The 18,858-nt window shown below is 35.6% G+C and overlaps 1 protein-coding gene and 2 long non-coding RNA genes across 3 annotated transcripts in view; 1 reads left to right on the forward strand and 2 right to left on the reverse strand.

Annotated features, from left to right (window-relative positions):
- The window catches only part of LOC133330360 (uncharacterized), a 135,539-nt gene that overhangs the window by 86,083 nt on the left and 30,598 nt on the right, over window positions 1-18,858 (forward strand). The window lies entirely within an intron of this gene.
- The window catches only part of LOC133330358 (uncharacterized), a 102,348-nt gene that overhangs the window by 53,057 nt on the left and 30,433 nt on the right, over window positions 1-18,858 (reverse strand). The gene's annotated exons all lie outside the window — the stretch shown is intronic.
- On the reverse strand, window positions 751-17,257 carry LOC133330383 (protein MON2 homolog). The gene is made up of 19 exons (XM_061538836.1): window positions 17,117-17,257; window positions 9,671-9,802; window positions 9,042-9,527; window positions 6,795-7,359; window positions 6,572-6,713; window positions 5,738-5,864; window positions 4,866-5,669; window positions 4,593-4,805; window positions 4,057-4,395; window positions 3,852-3,996; window positions 3,511-3,791; window positions 3,209-3,454; window positions 2,980-3,134; window positions 2,556-2,718; window positions 2,200-2,493; window positions 1,952-2,136; window positions 1,386-1,889; window positions 1,073-1,155; window positions 751-998 (listed from the first exon to the last, which is right to left on the reverse strand). The coding sequence occupies exons 1-19, from the start codon at window positions 17,255-17,257 to the stop codon at window positions 751-753; spliced, it is 5,253 nt and encodes a 1,750-aa protein (XP_061394820.1).

An 18,858-nucleotide genomic window follows, 5' to 3' on the forward strand; every position in this document is an offset into this window, starting at 1 on the left:
GCACAGATATCGACGACTCATCGTGTCCAATTCCAGAAAATATAAAATTAGCAATCCAAATCATTGGAACATGTCCGATAAGTCCCCTTCATGTATAAGTTCCCAAAATTCGTATACTATTTCATATTCTTCCTCCACAGTTTTGATTAGGCCAGTTTTCTTTTTTTGTTTTGTATAATTATTATGTATATATATATGTAAATAATTGATTTATTATATATAGTTACTTTGCAGAGTTTGAGAGTTAAAACAAAACAAAATAAATAAACAAATAAGCAAGCCAACAACAAATAAAACAAACAAATATTCTTAAAAAGCGCTTAATTTCTAGCACCATTATTTAGATATTTTGTTTTGTTTTAACAAAGTCCAATATTTAAAATTTTGTGTATATGTATAATATTATTTTTTTTTGTTGTTGTTTGTTTTGGTTTTATGGAATAAAAAATTATTGTTTAAAACTTAAATTTGATTATTACTCTTTTGTTTCTTTTTAAATATATATGTTGTATAATGTATGTGTGAATGTTTGTTTGAATAAATATTACGAGTCTCTCTTTTGTATCCTATACATGTATGTACATGCATGCATGTACTTTTTGCGTCTTTTACTACATATTATTATATTCTTGTTTTGTATATAAAGCATATTCTATATTCCATATTTTCAAATGTATATTTCTTCGGGTTTCTTCTTCAGTTTAGTTTTCAAACCACTTGTCTGTTAAGTTCAGTTAGTTTGTGTTTATTTTACTCTTGACCATTCGTTTGTTGTTGCTGCTGTTCATTTGAGGATGAAGTGACACACTGAATGTTAGATGATGTTGCAGTATTGTCGACATTGTTGTTATTGTTAAAACATTTTGGTGCATGCAACAAATCGGTGTACTGTAAGAGTGCCTCCCTCAATGACCGCGAAACTTCGGGTGATGTTGTTGTTGTACAATCCACCAAATATGGATAAAGACCAATTAATTGATCCCAGGCGGGTTTATTAACTGTAAAATTAAATTAATTGGATTATAATTTAATTAGATTTTTGCTGTTAGTTATTTTTTGGAGGTGTACCAACCTTTAGATGCAGGCGCCTTTTTCATGGATATGACCAATGTGGCAATGGCTTTTAAAACAAATGAAATTTCCGATAGACGGAATCTGAAAAATAGAATGAAGTAGAAATAGTCATGAAACGTGTATTTCAAAATTAATATGCTTCAGTCCCTTCATCTGAAATAGTCACTGAATCTTATCTTCCTTCTATCAGAAACGAACTAATAGCAGTTGCTCCTACAAGAAGTGTATTCATTTCAAGACTTAATTGTAATACAACAGTGTATACTACTACTATTATTTTGGTTTAAATACACCCTCCTTGTAGTACTCACCTTGGCAATGGGCATTTCCCACTTTGACGTTCATCATCGTTGAAACGTTTTAATACTTCTTGGAAACGATGCAACAATGCGGTCACAGCTAAACGTCCGGCAAAATCTTTACCACCAGCAGCACCACCGACAGCATTGGCAATATTGGCATTTAATGCATTTGCCGCAGCTGTCGATGGACTGGCTGTACTCGTCGATACCGAGGACGACGACGATCGATTATTATTACAATTATCATCTAGCAAGGAAAATTGCAGCAGAGTTTCGAAACATGTTTTGGCAAATATTTCACGCAATTTCCAATCAGATTCATAGCAAATATTCGAATCAGATGCGGAATGTATGGAACCTTTGTTGAGTAGTACAACAATTTGCATTATAAATTGATGAGGCATTTCATGGGCGTAAGGCAATACTTCGTCACGTAATAGTTCAATAACTTGACAGTCGATTGTTTCATCCAAGACGATTTCTTCAAGGCCACGATCTTCAATGGTGCAAACACTGAAAAAGATAATTTTCTGTTGGCATATTTTCTTCTTCTGAGGAACAGTTTTACGAATTACCTTTGAGGAAATAGGAATTTATCAAGAGTATCAGCTAAATCATCCCACATGCCGGTGAAGTAATTCGATTTCGCTCTGGCCACCTTAAGACCTGTGTGCAGTACAGTGATTAAACTTGAAATGGCCAATTTCCATGTACTCGAAGATAAGCATTTATATTTCATGGCCAAGGGAGTTCTTAAAGCCTGCAACAACAAGTTCAACATTATTAGATACACTTCTAAATCATTCATCTTCGCAAAACATACCTTAATTATTTCATGCAAAATATGTTCCTGCATTACAGATTCTTCGGTAGCCGTACACTGATATAGTTTTACACAAATACTAATCGATTTCTCACCAAATGGTATATAATTCATGCTGACAACTTCGATAGAACTATTATTTCCGCCATAGTGATTCGTTGTCTTGGAATATTTACTATGTTGTTCTCCAATATGCAGCGATGGAGGTGTACAGGCGAATTTACTGAATACCAGTAATTGACGGAATATTGCAGGAATCATGTGACTTAAATTGGAATCTTCTTTGGTAGCCTCCTAGTTTGAAAATTTAATTTCAAATATTTTTTTTATTTTGACTATTGATTTTGGAAACTTACCTTTTGGATTAGTTCCATACATTCGAGTATACTATCATGTAATGGCGTTAGTAATGAATCGGACACTGAGGACATTATATAAGGAACTGCTTCGGTTTGTACGGGTATACAAACGGCGTTAGTCAATACTGTACAGAATTTTTCAAAATCGGATTGTTTGAATCTGAAAAAACAAATCAAAAACAAAAAAATAAAATTATAGTCAACAAAGTCTGTAGTCGGAAGTACTCGAAACTACGAAGTTATTTAACAAAAATGTCTGCTAGATTATTGATTGGAACAAGAAGCCTTCCCACGACATAAAATAATAATATAACCTCTATTCCTATATATCGCCTCGAAAAAATAGTTTATCCAAAAAAGCGAAGATATTTCTCTGGCTATACAAATCAGTATGCCCCCATCATATCAGTGGCAGACCTACCTTTTTTGTATATGTTGAAATATTGCGGGAAAGATTTGTATTAATGCTGTCAAGTACGCTTGGCTGGGTACATAAAATTCATCCTGCGATGATTCTTGAGATTTTGTCATTTTGGTACTCTCCATGCCGATGTTTAACCAAATCTTCCAAGCAATCTGAAAAAAAGAAGCCACAGATAAAAAAACATTAAAATCTCGAAAATTTTCAAACAAGGTAAATCATTGCATACATTCCAAATTTCCTCATCTTTTAGTTTGGGTTTATCACTACCAGCAGTTGTTGATGATGATTCCGGTTTGTTAATGGCCTTAGGTTCGGAATTATGATACATTATCTCTTGCAGAGATTTCAAAGCAGCCAATGAAACTTCACCATTTTTACTTAGAGCAGCATTTTGTATAAATTCCAAAATTAAAGACCAGGCACGATCGAAATCGCCCAACATTTGTATCAGTTCACGTTTTGTGTTGAAGACCTTATAAAAAATATTTTATATATTTCGAATGCAACTCAAAAAAAATTAAATCTTACCCGACAAACACCGGATAAAGTTAAAACCTGTGTCTCAGCCCATTGTTTTTGAGCTGTATTACGGGAATGATGTATTAGTATGTTGCCACTCGCATCCACCTTTTCATTGCTGGCCGAACTGGAAAGGGCACGCACATTGTCCAGCAGTGGAAATAGAACTTGCCACACCAAAGCCTGCCATGTGGGAGGGTTTAACAGGCTGCCATGGGCCGAAATTGTTGAGAATAATGTTTGCCCAGCAGATTTACGTACAGCAGGACGAGAATCAACACAAAGTTCACCTAATTCAAAAAGAAAATATTTATAACAGTAACAATGGAATTGGTATGGAAAACCCTTACCCAGTTTGGCATACAAGCACATCCACAATTTATCAAATTGTGGCATTTTAACAGTTCCGGGAAAATCAGGCAATATTGTGCTATCATCCACCTGGGCCGACATTAATTTATCTTGATTTTGATTAAAGAAATCAGAAATGTTCCACTATGGAAACGGATAAAAAATTCAAATGTGATTCTTATAGTTATCTGTAAGCGAACATACCATTAAACCAATTGCTGTTAAAGAAATATTCAGTTCCTGGGTTTGTGAACCAAATTTAGCTGCGGTCGAAATACACAAGGGCAAACAACGCCATGGCATCACAGTTAAGAAATCGGTAATAACCAATTGCAGACATTGGAATGCAGTACGTATTAATGGCTCTCCATGATGTTCGTTGACGGCTCCAATAATTTCAATAATGGCAGGCCAGCCAAATGATAGAATTTCTCCAGCACCATTGAGAATTTGTAGAACACAATCTAGCTGACGTTGGCGTACATCCGCATGTGGTACTGTCGATAGTTCCGACAAAGGATTTAAAAGCATCGTTTGAAGATTCTAATGAAGATGAAAAAAGTTAGAATCGATCTATGTTGGTCTTACTTTACACATTGGGTTATTTTACATTGGGCAATTCTTAGTTTGTAGGCGAGAAAAATAAAGGATTACCATTACCCCTCAATTATATTACCAACAAATTATACATACAATTGCCAATGTTAATCAGGACTTCTAATTATCGCGTCAATTCTTACCATATTTTCCTTCAACGGCTGGCTATGCTTATATTGCAATGCCGACTTAACCAAATAGGTAATGGCTTCCACACCCCATTCTCGCATACGTATATGACGATGTTGGCACACTTCCAGTAAATGATTGGTCAAAGGACGCCACAACACCTCTATGCGTGGCATATTAACAAGGCCAGTTTCTAATAGTTTGGCCACCGCAAATAATGAGGGTTCCTAAAGAAAATGACACGAAATTAAAAAATCAAACCAAAATAAATTATATTAAACACCTACCCTATTAGCATATGCCAATTCCATGGCCTCATGTGATAGCTTGCACAGAGCATCAATCAAATGATGCAAAGCCACATCATCCAAATACTGACTCGATTCAAACAACTGACTTAGCATTTGTGATAGCACTGGCAAATCGGCCATAACCGCTGTCTGTATACCCACATTCGCCTCAACGGCTGGTTTAGGGAATGCCTGTAAACTTCCCCCTGTCGATGGTTTCAAACCCAAAATCCAAACCAAATGTTGTAAGGTCTGCAAAACAATATGCCATGATGTACCTAATATGCTACCATTGCTGTGGGCCAAAAACAAAATGGCACGCATACATTGCAAATTTTTCGTCGTCAACATAACCGGTGCCTGCATTACACTATGCGGCAAGGAGGCGCTCGGCAGTGGAGTGCCTACAGCAACAATTTGTTGACGAAAATCGCCCGCTTCATTGCATGAACTCATAAATTGATTATTCAAATCTTGACTATTCGATCGGGTATGACATCGCAGATCAACATCCATATGAGGATTATTGGCAAATATCGACATGGCATAATGGGGTGGGAAAGAGGCCCGACAAATGGCCATAATAAAGGCGTCGCGGGGATTCAAAAGATCCATAATGCCACAGAGGGCGGCATAATTTTGCATAGCTTTGAGAATATTATCGGTAGTGGCCTCATCAATGGACGCATCAACAAGTGGCACAAATGCAGATAATAAACCAGACCAGCTGGAATTGATCAATTGCAGACATAGTGGTTTATGTTCCTCTTCCGTTATGACAGCGGTGTTGTGTGTGGGGTGCTAGAAAAATTAGAATAGTTTTTTGTTTATTTCCCTTCTATTGTCAAAGAAAAAAAAAAAATACCTACCATTTCTGGAGTTCTTTGAATGACCCCACCAATGGAACGAGTTATATCCAATAGAACAGCATATGCTACCGAAATACCATAACTATCGGGAATTTGAGGAGCCTCTTGTTTATCCAGCATTTCGAGACTAAAATGAGGAAGAGAAGCAAAATAGTTAAAGGAAAGTAAAATAAAGAAGTAATGGTAATAAATCAAAGAACATCGTATGCCCTTCTTGTATAGAAAATATGTCAAAAGGATAAATATTTATACGGATTCCATAAATAAGTTAAAAGGAGGCCTTAAAGCATAATTTAATATAGAAGACCGAAGGCATTCTGAAATCTGGAGGAAACGGCCAATTAGTAAAATGTAATATCTTCTTAAAATATCTTCTTCTGAGATCTTTTTCTATATAAAAGAAGGCACTTTCGAATTCTTATTAAAAAATGCTCCTGTGGTTTTTTATCAAAATGCTCCTGTGGTTTTTTTATGCATGAAGGTTTTATTGTTAAGAAAGGCATGTCATCAAGACGCTTCTTCTGGAGACTCTAAACATTTCTTTTAAATAGAAAAATGACTTCAAAATCTTCTTTTATAAGAATACGTCAAAGTTCTCGAATAAAATTTTAACCCTTAAAGTTTATTTTCGATCCCAAACAACCTTTAAGGAATGGAATACACAGGAACTTCTGACATAAAGAATTTTAACATTTAGAAAAATACATTAAATTATTAAAAACAAAATACCGAAGTCCACAGTCAAAGGACACAAAAACTACAATAGAGTATGATACGATTATGATTGATAGTCTAAATATCTTCTTATAGAGAAGATATCCAAATCATACTTACTAAACAGCTTTAGATATACCAGGTGGGAATGTGGCCACCAATGGCATATATGCTCCACGAAAAACGAAACCACATTGATTATTCGAGTTATGTGCCGTCAAAGTATTCAATTGAACAGCACCATTTTGTTGGCCATTAAGTACTAAGAAAAATTAGACAAAAAGAACATCATATAGTGTTTATAAGAAGGGAAATATTCACTTTTCTTTTCTTTGCTACTTACATGCTGCTGAATTAATTAACGAATATCGAACGTATGTACCCAATGCCGATATCATATCCTGTACAATATTTGTTGCATGATTTTTACAATCATACGACTTGCAAAAGAATGCAACCAATGATGGTTTTGTGGCCAACTTATGAATTACTTCCAGTGCCAAAGCGCGTTGCCAATGTGGCTTATCGGGATCTAAGAATTTGATGATTAGCGATAGGAAGATTTCACATTCCGTTACCAATATTGTATGATATTTTTGTATGAGAATTGCCACTAGACGCAACAGACGCATACTAATGGGGAAATATGGTTTATCACTTGTTGTTGTTGTATTGCCATTAGCATTTTGTGTGGGCAATGAACGATGTTTGACATTTGGCGAGAATAGCTTAATGACCAGAGCACAGACACGTTCTTTGAGAAGCAGTCGGAAATCACGATTTTCATGAAAAACTGCACTGAAATTTGTCAATACCGCTTCGAGTAGTTCGAGGCCAAAGGTGCGGGTCATTTCATTCATACCAACAAGCCAAAATGGTGGATCGGCGTTTACCAAATGGACGAGATCCTGTAAAGAAATAATGATGTAAAAATGTATTAGAATTTCAGAGAACTCGCGATGACTGTTAAGATTAATGAAGTATATAAATTAAATGACCGATAGAAGAGTCGTCTAATACTTAGGCAGATTCATTAACAAAAGGATATACGGTAGATCGATGTCAAATCAGTTTGGTGATACAAATCAAATAACTTTTCCTTGGATACTAAAATTGGAATTTCTTACACTCTGTACAAATTGAAAATAATGACCAGAGGGACAAAACGCTAGCGGAGCAAATAACCGAGAGACCCAAGCCGAGGGGAGTAATTATTAGGCCGAAATTACATGTTGCATGTGTAATCAGAAGCGTTGAATTATACATCGAGCATATTTCGGACGGAATATCAATGATGAATGAGCAGGGTGACAATATTTACATGACTTAACACATATGCCAAGGCTATCTTCAATAGGTTCAGAAGCAGGAACATGGCTAGCTGGCAAAACATAAAGTGTTATGTAATTTAAACGAACTCCCTGTGCTGGGCACTTCAATAGTGTATCTCCTTACATCTCCAATAGACCTGTGACTTGGGTTCTATAGAAAGAGCTATTCAATTCGTTACCGGGACATACCAATATCTTCATGATCGAAAATATAGATCTAGAGTTACAAAATGAGTCTCTAGGGATGCCACACAATATTATCACTGATGCTGTTGAAAGTCTTTATTCATCTACGCAACCGAAGCATACTCTGCACTACAAGCGACTGTGTTGGTACCTTCCTGTCGATCACATCCTGCTTTGCCATCATTGTCCATCAACTGTTTAATATCATAGCCCAGATTTTGGGTGAAACATTTGGTGAATTGGGTTTGTAGGAAGGAGAGGAGTTGCGTCATTTTTACAGACTGTCCCTCTGGACGATTTAGACGCTCTCAAACCTTCCTCTGCATTTGTGTATGGGTCCAAGGGTCTCTCGTAATGCAGAGACCGCCCGGAAGTCCTAATTGATTTGATACGAAGTCTCTTACAGTGCTTGAAATTCCTCTTGATTTGAAGCAATTCAATAGTACGTTTTTTGCTCTATGGTAGATCTTTTTGTCTGATATTTTCTTTGTATGAATCATTGAGTGCGTTGGCGAATCGTCCATTTTTAATAAGTAGGAAATTCATCGGCACAATCTCCCTCTCAAAAGCCTCTTGTTATGAGTTTCCATCTCCGCCAATATCGCTAGTCTCTCCTACCAACTTTGGTGATTTTTCTTCAGTTGGAGATGTCACCTGTATTACGTCATCCTCGTCCGTCAAGGGCGATATCTCCTAGAGGTAGGTCGGAAACCGTTTCCTCAATTAAATTGAGGAGAAATAGCTTTCATGCTCGCAAGCTGTGGACGCGTCCGATAGCTATCAGCTTTGCTCCTATAGAAGCTTTCGATCACATTATCACAGTGCAATGTTCAAAACACCACCCACTGATCATCCCTCTGCTGACCATTCTCTCTCAGTAGCAATAGATATCTCAACATTGTAAAACGGAAAATATTATCACCAAATTTGAAAATCAAAATAAAAATTCCCCCACTTCTTGGAAAAGTAAACATTTCCTCATACTCATAGATTAATTACTGCAAGTAGCACTGATAAGAAAAACTAACCATTCACATTAGGTTAGTATATATTAAACATACAATACTACATACCTGAAACAATAGAAAGGCATCTGAAGCAAATGTTGACATTTCACTGGGACCGCCTGATAAGCTTGATACACCACTGCCGCCACCACCACCACTATTACCGCCAACACTTGTAATACTTGTGTCGGTGGCATCAATTTCCACAACATTGCCAGATGCATCTCTTTGCTGAAGATTCGTTAGCGAATCCTTTTCCAAATAGACCCGTTCAAATACCAACGATACCAATTGACGTATTGTGGCCCCAGCTGTATTAACAATCGTGGAATTTTTCGTATAATGCAAACGAAAACACAACACCAATGACTTGGCCAAGGTATCACCATGGACGACTGTGTTTGTGGTCAATAACAGAGTAACCGTTTGTAAAACTTTAACTTCTTCAATATTGTGTTCCATCAACATCCATAGGGCATCGGTGATATAGCGAGCACCTTTTTGATCGACCACCTGCTGGGTGATAAGACGCTGCATCATACCCAAACAAAACTAGGGCAAAGACACGAAAATAGAAAAAAACGAAAAACGATTAGATAAGAAGGTAATTGAATTGTATAGGTTTTGGGGGACCAGCAAAAAAGCACTTCAAAATAAATTATGAAATATCCACATGAATTATAAATATGACTCACTTTGATAATTTTCAAATCCTTCGTTTCGCATCCTTGTACCAATGGATATAATATCTGATTGACTGTATAGTAGACGGATTGTTGTTGATTGCTGCCGGCTGTTGAGAGTTTGGAAATTGCCTCTTCACATGACTAGAAAGACAGAGAAAAAAATAAGCAGAGGGAAACATGAAAAGCAAAGGACGTAACGTAACATAACATAAAATAATGTCAATAGCTAAACGGCTAAAATGAAAGGACAACATGTCTAAGATGCCATTACACAAGTTATATCTGTGTGAGTGTGTGTGTGCGGTCCATGTCATCTCTCTTTTTTTGTTTGTTTGATTTATTTATAAGCTTGCCGCATAACCGCACAGAATAGAACATATTGTGGTTGGTTATTATGTTATGGCATGCCACCACCACCACTAAGGCTACCGCCAAAGATGCTGGGGAAAAAGAATGACAAAGGATTTACAATTTTTATAAATAGTAAATCAAAATGTTTTTCATTTTCTCTATGGGGATTTTGTTGATGCTTGCTTGTGTTACATCAAAGACCTCAGGATATTTATTTATTGTAATACGCAAAGAAATCGATTTGAATACTTGAATGGTTTTGATGAGACGCGACAAGCAGGAAAACAAGAAATTGTATAGTCCGAAGGATGGATGGGTTTAAAAGTATTAAAGGTTTTAATTCAGTATATATTTAGAATACTCGGGCCATTTTAAGATACAGTCGAAATCATTTATATTTTATATGAATTCAGTATATTTAGAATACTTGTGCCACTTTAAGCATCCGAAAAAAACATTTGGTTTTTTTAATATCGCTTATAGTGACCAATTTTGCCCGTCGACACCAGCGATTTCGATTGTAGCTATAATGAAGTGTAATAAAATAAGTAATCACAGAATACAGAGCTGAATACTACCGACAGCCCCCAAAAAGTGTGTATATATTGGAACTGATATATATATATATATATATATATATATCATCTGTAATATAACCGATGTCCAGTATGGTTGACAACAGACTAAAGGAGACAATGCCGATCTCAAATGTTTGGACATAATTGAAGTGAGTTAATATATGTTTAAAAACAGAACGAGTTTCACACATGGTTAGATCGGCGACATTGGCGAATGCTCTACGGAAAATATTACTCCCAGGCGGATAGTTAAAGGCTATCGCATATGGGGAGAGAAGTGGACGTTGGCACCAATTAATTATGTTAGGCACAATACCTGTTTGAAACGCCAGAACTTCGGTCTTCGATTGGGTCATTATAAAATAAACAACAATGGGATGGGCATTTAAAATTGCATCAAAAACTCTCTTCAATCATCAGTTTAAGGCAAGAGATTGCAGATAGTTTCAGGTACATGCAGGATATGCTCATATGTACAATAATCTTTAGATAGAATAGACATACCATCTTTTGGAGGACCATTGAAATGGAATCGGACGAAATTAACCGCGAACATAGATGTTTGAAGTTTATTAAAACAACCCATACACATTCCAATCTAAAATTTTTGAAAACTTGAGCAAAATATGTATAAAATCTATATAAAAATGGACGTATTTGAGCAACCGTGGCATCCACCATTTGGTATGCTGCAATACAGTGCGCTATCCAAAATTTATCTCGACACAAAATCCAATACATTTGGTATGTTGTGTACTAATTCGTCCTAAGCGAACATACTTTAGTTAATTGGTATATCATTTTGATGAAATCAGATAAAAATATATATGGAAGCTATATCTAAATCCAATAATAATATTTCATGTAAAGCGAAAAGACATAGGCTCCTCCATCTGCACCCTTTGCATTAAATCGGACGAAAATATATCTACATCTGAACCGATTTCAAACAAAATATCATGCAAATAGAATAGGGAATAATGTATATATGTGAGCTATATTTAAATCAGGTCGATGTACAAAATGTTGTCTCAATCGGACAAACAATGACAGTATGGTGCACCATTTATATAAAATTGGAGGAAACTATATATGGGAGCTATATCTAAATCTGAACAGATTCCATCAAAACGCATATATCGCATATATCCATCTAAACTTAATTCAGTACTCTGTGCACTAGGACCAATATTGGGAGTTTGCTGCAACATTTACGTAAAATCGGACGAAACTATACATGGGAGCTATGTCTAAATCTGTACCGACTCCAACAAAATTTCGCATACATCAATCTGGACCTAAGTCAGTACTCTGTGCAAAATTTTGTCTCAATCGGAGTAATATTGGCATTATGTACTCCATTTACATAAAATCGGACGAAACTATATATGGGAGCTATATCTAAATCTAAACCGATTTTCTCCAATTTCAATAGGGTTCGTCTTTGGGCCAAATAAGTGGCATGTGTCAAATTACATCCAAATCGGATCATAAATGCGACCTGTACTTTGTTCCCAAAAATACATGGACGGATGGACATGCATAAATCGACTCAGAAAGTGATTCTATGCATATTCTCAAAAGGAACCATGAGTCTATCTCAATTCCTTTTGCTGTTACAAACATATGCACAAAGGCATATGGAAATATCAGTTCTGGTACAATTATTGAAGCAATCGGACTTTGGATGAATTTTAAAAATGTTCATATTAAAACAGAATTCTATTCTTGTATATAGTCCGTCAATTTATGTTTTCTATTTATAGACAAGTCTCAATAACGAAAACGCGTATTATATAATATCATACAGATTATCACTGAAATATAGGCTTCAAATTCCTCTAACAAAAACCCCAAGATTGAAATAAATAGAAAGTTACCGCATGCAACTAACACTCTGTTTTTTAACTTGCTGGTCCACATTACCCGCCCAGTTATTTATTTCGCCGTTGTGATGTTCTTTTAATATAATGCAATAACATTTTTATACCCTTCACCACACTGTGGTACAGGGTATTATGTCTTTGTGCATATGTTTGTAACAGGCAAAAGGAAACGAGATAGACACATGGTTCCTTTTGAGAATATGCATAGAATCACTTTTTAAGTCGATTTATGCATGTCCGTCCGTCCGTCCGTCCGTCTGTCCGTCTGTCCGTCTGTCCGTCTGTCTGTCCATGTTAAATTGTAAACAAAGTACAGGTCGCATTTATGATCCGAATTGGATGAAATTTGGCATAGGTCACTTATTCGCCCTAAGGACGAACCCTATTGAAATTGGGAAAAATCGGTTCAGATTTAGATATAGCTCCCATATATATATTTAACCGATTAAATGTAAACGGTCCCTATGTATCTTTCGATTTGCACGAAATTTGGTACAGCCTAATCATTTAGGTCTAGAATGATGTCTGCCAAGTTTCATGAAAATCGGTCCAGATTTAGATATAGCTCCCATATATAGTTTCGTCCGATTTCATGTAAATGGTGCACCAAAGTCCACATATATCTTTCGATTTGCACGAAATTTGGTACAGCCTAATCATTTAGGTCTAGAATGATGTCTGCCAAGTTTCGTGAAAATCGGTCCAGATTTAGATATAGCTCCCATATATAGTTTCGTCCGATTTCATGTAAATGGTGCATCAAAAGTCCCTATATATATTTCGATTTGCACCAATTTTGGCATAACATACTGAATTGAGCCCAGAATGATGTCTGCCAAGTTTCGTGAAAATCGGTTCAGATTTAGATATAGCTCCCATATATAGTTTCGTCCGATTTCATGTAAATGGTGCACCAAAGTCCCTATATATCTTTCGATTTGCACGAAATTTGGCATAACGTACTGAATTGAGTCTAGAGTGATGTCTGCCAAGTTTTAAGAAAATCGGTTCAGATTTAGATATACCTCCCATATATAGTTTCGTCCGATTTCATGTAAATGGTTTCCCAAAGTCCCTATATGTCTTTCGATTGGCACGAAATTTGGCATATCGTACTGAATTAAGCCTAGAGTGATGTCTGCCAAGTTTCGAGAAAATCGATCTAAATTTAGATATAGCTTCCATGTATAGTTTCGTCCGATTTCATGTAAATGGTGCCCCAAAGTACCTATATATCTTTCGATTTGCACGAAATTTGGCATAACGTACGGAATTGATCCTAGAGTGATGTCTGCCGAGTTTTGAGAAAATCGGTTCAGATTTAGATATACCTCCCATATATAGTTTCCTCCGATTTCATGTAAATGGCGCCCAAAGTCCCTAAATATCTTTCGATTTGCACGAAATTTGGCATATCGTACTGAATTAAGCCTAGAGTGATGTCTGCCAAGTTTCGTGAAAATCGGTCCTGATTTAGATATAGCTCCCATATAGTTTCGTCCGATTTCATGTAAATGGTGCCCCAAAGTCCCTATATGTCTTTCGATTGGCACGAAATTTGGCATATCGTACTGAATTGATCCTAGAGTGATGTCTGCCGAGTTTTGAGAAAATCGGTTCAGATTTAGATATACCTCCCATATATAGTTTCGTCCGATTTCATGTAAATGGTGCACCAAAGTCCCTATATATCTTTCGATTTGCACGAAATTTGGCATAACGTACTGAATTGAGTCTAGAGTGATGTCTGCCAAGTTTTAAGAAAATCGGTTCAGATTTAGATATACCTCCCATATATAGTTTCGTCCGATTTCATGTAAATGGTTTCCCAAAGTCCCTATATGTCTTTCGATTGGCACGAAATTTGGCATATCGTACTGAATTAAGCCTAGAGTGATGTCTGCCAAGTTTCGAGAAAATCGATCTAAATTTAGATATAGCTTCCATGTATAGTTTCGTCCGATTTCATGTAAATGGTGCCCCAAAGTACCTATATATCTTTCGATTTGCACGAAATTTGGCATAACGTACGGAATTGATCCTAGAGTGATGTCTGCCGAGTTTTGAGAAAATCGGTTCAGATTTAGATATACCTCCCATATATAGTTTCCTCCGATTTCATGTAAATGGTGCCCAAAGTCCCTAAATATCTTTCGATTTGCACGAAATTTGGCATAACGTACTGAATTGAGCCTAGAGTGATGTCTGCCAAGTTTCGAGAAAATCGGTCTATATAGCTCCCATATATATATTTCATGTTAATAGTCCTGTTTAATATACCCATAGTGGTGAAGGGTATCATATAGTCGGCCCCGTCCGACTTTACTACTTTCCTTACTGGTTATATTAAAATATATAATGTTAGACAGAAGAAACATATTTCCTTGAATATTAGATTCCAAAGTTCCGCTAAGACCTTATAGTTTGCAATGTTTTTATTCCCTCCACCAAAAAGTGGGTTGCATATTAAAGTTGTCAATCCGTTTGGAACACTTCCAAAAATTCACCTCAGTCCCCATATATATTCTTAATTGGAAATTCTATGCCTATACGTCTGTATAGATATATATAGCAATATTTAAACAGAGCTTTGAAATTTTGCATATACACTGGTGGCCAAAACTAAAGCAACTGAAACTGAATAAATGGCCTGTATCTTTTTGGAAAATAAAGTTGTAGTGAATGTTTTTTTTTTTCAGAAATAAAAAATTATTTAAACAAAATTTATTTTAAAAATAAAATTATTATATGGAGAACTAAAATGACCCAATTTCTTCTTCTTTCTTATAAATAAACAAATTTTGCTACTATTGTCCATTTTTATATTTTTATTTTTAAATCAGACACATGTTATTATAATAAAAACCTTTTAAATATGATCAATAAGAATCGGAATAGGTGTAGAAACCAAAACATAGTAATTATAACGGTAAAAATAACTAAAATTGTAGAGCTCATCTGTTTGGACTGTAAAATATCTTTAGTTTTGTCCATGCAAAGGATTAGGCAATTCCCTTATTCCACAAATTATTATTTATTTCATATTTTTGAAAAAGTTATGCGACATTTATTAACCTGGCAATTTTAGTTGTTTTAGTTTTGGCCACTAGTGTACATTTTTTATCTCATTATCAATACCTAACATCCTAGATGTAGATGTTAGGTATTGATAATGAGATTTATCGGTCCATGGGATTTAACGGTACCACCAAACATTCGCAAATTTTTGTAAAATTAAAAAATGAAAAATAACCCCAAAAATCAAAGTTGACAGATTATAGAAAAAGATGACAGAGGACATACATTTTATATATGACAGCCAGTTAAAATAGATGATTGTCCTCTTAAAAAAGAGGAAGTATGGTCAACTTATATTTTGGCGTTTTGGTAGAAAATATACCTACTAAAAATTTGTGTAGTATAAGCTATGTTGTTTTGTGTAATTTAAATGGGATATTTGGCTTGGTTACTATTCTTAATAAAGTAAAAATTAAATTTGTGGATATTGGCCCACTTTTGAGGATAGCCGCCATGTAACGGTAATTCCCCCATTATACGATATTTTTGGGTATTAGTATTGATATTTCGGTATTAATCGATATCGGTCCTCTTTTAATGATAGCCACCAAATTGGGTAAGTTTTGAACCGAATTGGCTTTGATTTGTTCCAAATTTACCATGGTGCATGGTCCATCATTTATGGTCGCCCTGAACGATTACTGGCGTATTGGCTTTGATTTGTTCCAAATTTACCATGGTGCATGGTCCACCATTTATGGTCGTCCTGAACGATTACTGGCGTTTTAACGTGCACATTAACGACGTTTTTACTTGTTCTCAATTCAATTTCAAACTGTTGAAATGATGTTCGAAAAAAATTAATTATTGTACCGAAGAAGCCAATAATATTTTAAAGTATATTCTGTCGCGTAGCAGGTGTTGGTGTCTGTCCATAAGAGAAAGGTTTATGTGCCCGGCCGAAAACCTCGAAGCCACAACATTTTTTATATATTCAAGATATGGTTTTCCCTTGATTTGGTTAGTTCTGTAGCTTCCCCTTATAATGTTAATGGAACAAAGTCAAATTTCTGTCTATGAATATCGTCAAATATAAACTTGAGTTATTTCACCCTTAAAGCCAGCCATTCTTGCTAGTTTCCAAACCAGTTGTTCCTTTCTTTTTGTTGACAGTCTATAATAAATATTGAAATGTTTTGTCATTAATTGAATGCTATGCTTAATCTGGTACATATGTCATTTTACCTGCATTTTGTGGTTCTCTTTTATGGAAATAAAATAGCTTAACATTCACCCGACCACTTCAAATTAGTCAGTCCTTCGTTGAATGAAAAAAAAAACAAGGCATTAACAACCCTAATTGATTACCACCCCCAACAAAAACAACAACAAAAAACATGACTTCGTGGAAAGAGAAGAATTGTAGCCACGTTATAAAAAAAGCACACACACATTTTCGTATCAAGGAAAACATATAAGGACATACGGTTGTCTTAACATGTCACCACTCCCCACCACTACCATTCTTGTATCCTGAAAAATGGGAGACGAAAAATTCTGTCCAAAAAAAAAACAATTCACCCAATTTCACATGTCTCCCTCCATCACACTTCCTCATTTACCTCTTTAATCTGGGGATATTTCTTTTTGGTTTCCAAAGAAAGTGTTTTGAAATCCGCTCTCAATGCTTCAACAAATTTTTGCACGGATTCCGCATTGCCACCGGTGGCAGGACCCGTTCCCGTCGTACGCACGAAAGACATACTTGAAGGTTTTTTTGTTTGTTTTTCACTTTTTCCTCGATAGGAGCCGCAGTTCTTTTCGGGGGGTTTTGTTCTTTTTTTCTTCTTCTATTCTTCTTGCAATACTTGAATCACTTCTTCTTTTTTGTTCGATTCCAAATTTCTTGTTTTCTCAATTTCTTTTCCGAAATATTTCACTTTATATCGATCATTATACACTTGGATAACATTTATTTGTTTATATTTTCCATGTATTTATTGTTTTAATGCTGGGAAAACTATGTTTTTCCCATCCAATTCGATTCACTTATTTACGTATGAAAAATAAAATTTCTGCTTCTTCTTCTTATTGGGGATTTTCTCATTTGACAATAGGTGTCAGCGATGGAAAAATTACTCAAAAGGTACTCAGTGATGAGTGAGAAAAAATTAAAAACGTTCCATCTGCTATAAATGGTGGAAAAAATAAATGGCCGATAAAGAAGGACCATAAAGCGTTGTACACACTATTACTTTTGAATGACACCATTGTTGAAATTTTTGGTTGTTTGATAGCGACCACCAGGCAGAACAAATGCAGAAAAATATATTTTTTTTATTAATTTTCAATTTATTTGTAATTTATTGGCAAGTCATACAATCGTTGTTTGTCCTGATTTAGATTATGCAAGTTTGCTTGCGGCAATTCTTATCGCTCTCTTTTGACGCTCTCTGCGCCTATACAAGGCAATTCGGAAGTTCGTTATATCCAAGGTAAGGCAAAACCCAAGCTGTATTTAATAAGGTGTAAGTGACAATCATATGGTTTTAAACTTTTTTCTTTATTGTTTGTAAAGTAAATTGTCAAAAATATTTGTCAACTTTTCATTTCGATTTAAAATATTGTCTTTTGTTTTCGATTATTATTTCTTTATTAATAAAAGTGCAATAATAATGAATTTATAGGGACGGAATATTTGTTAATGCCCCAAGTGACGACAAGGAAGCGTGAACTTAAATCAGTTCTAAATCCGGCCGCTGATTTGTTCCACATATTTGCCGCAAGTACAACTTGGGTTCCAAATTGCAAATATACATACATATGTATATGTGTGTTCTTATGATCGATTTAATACCAAAATTTTCCTTAACAATCTGTTGCGTTGTCTGACGATTGCATACGGGTTTGTGGTGTTTGACCGGGGATTTATGTCCTACAATTTTTCGGCTTAAATGCACTTTACGGACACCTCTCAGATCATTTTGAAATTTTTATCATAGGTAGCCCTTCTGATGCTGATTACAGCAATCAGAACGGGGGAAATCAGTACTTCCAATTTTCCACCTGTCCATAGGAGAAAGTCTTAAATCCCCGGCCGAAGGCCGGCTATTTAGAAAAAATTGAAATTAAAAGAGAATTCTGCTCGCGTAGCCCAATTTTCCACCTGTCCATAGGAGAAAGTCTTAAATCCCCGGCCCAAGGCCGGCTATTTGGAAAAAAATTTAAATTAAAAGAGAATTCTGCTCGCGTAGCCCAATTTGCCACCTGTCCATAGGAGAAAGTCTTAAATCCCCGGCCGAAGGCCGGCTATTTAGAAAAAAATTTAAATTAAAAGAGAATTTTGCTCGCGTAGCCCAATTTT

Source organism: Musca vetustissima, unplaced genomic scaffold, assembly GCF_032173495.1.
Source record: "Musca vetustissima isolate MV318-11 ecotype Yass unplaced genomic scaffold, APGP_CSIRO_Mvet_v1 utg19615, whole genome shotgun sequence".
Lineage (NCBI taxonomy): Eukaryota > Metazoa > Arthropoda > Insecta > Diptera > Muscidae > Musca > Musca vetustissima.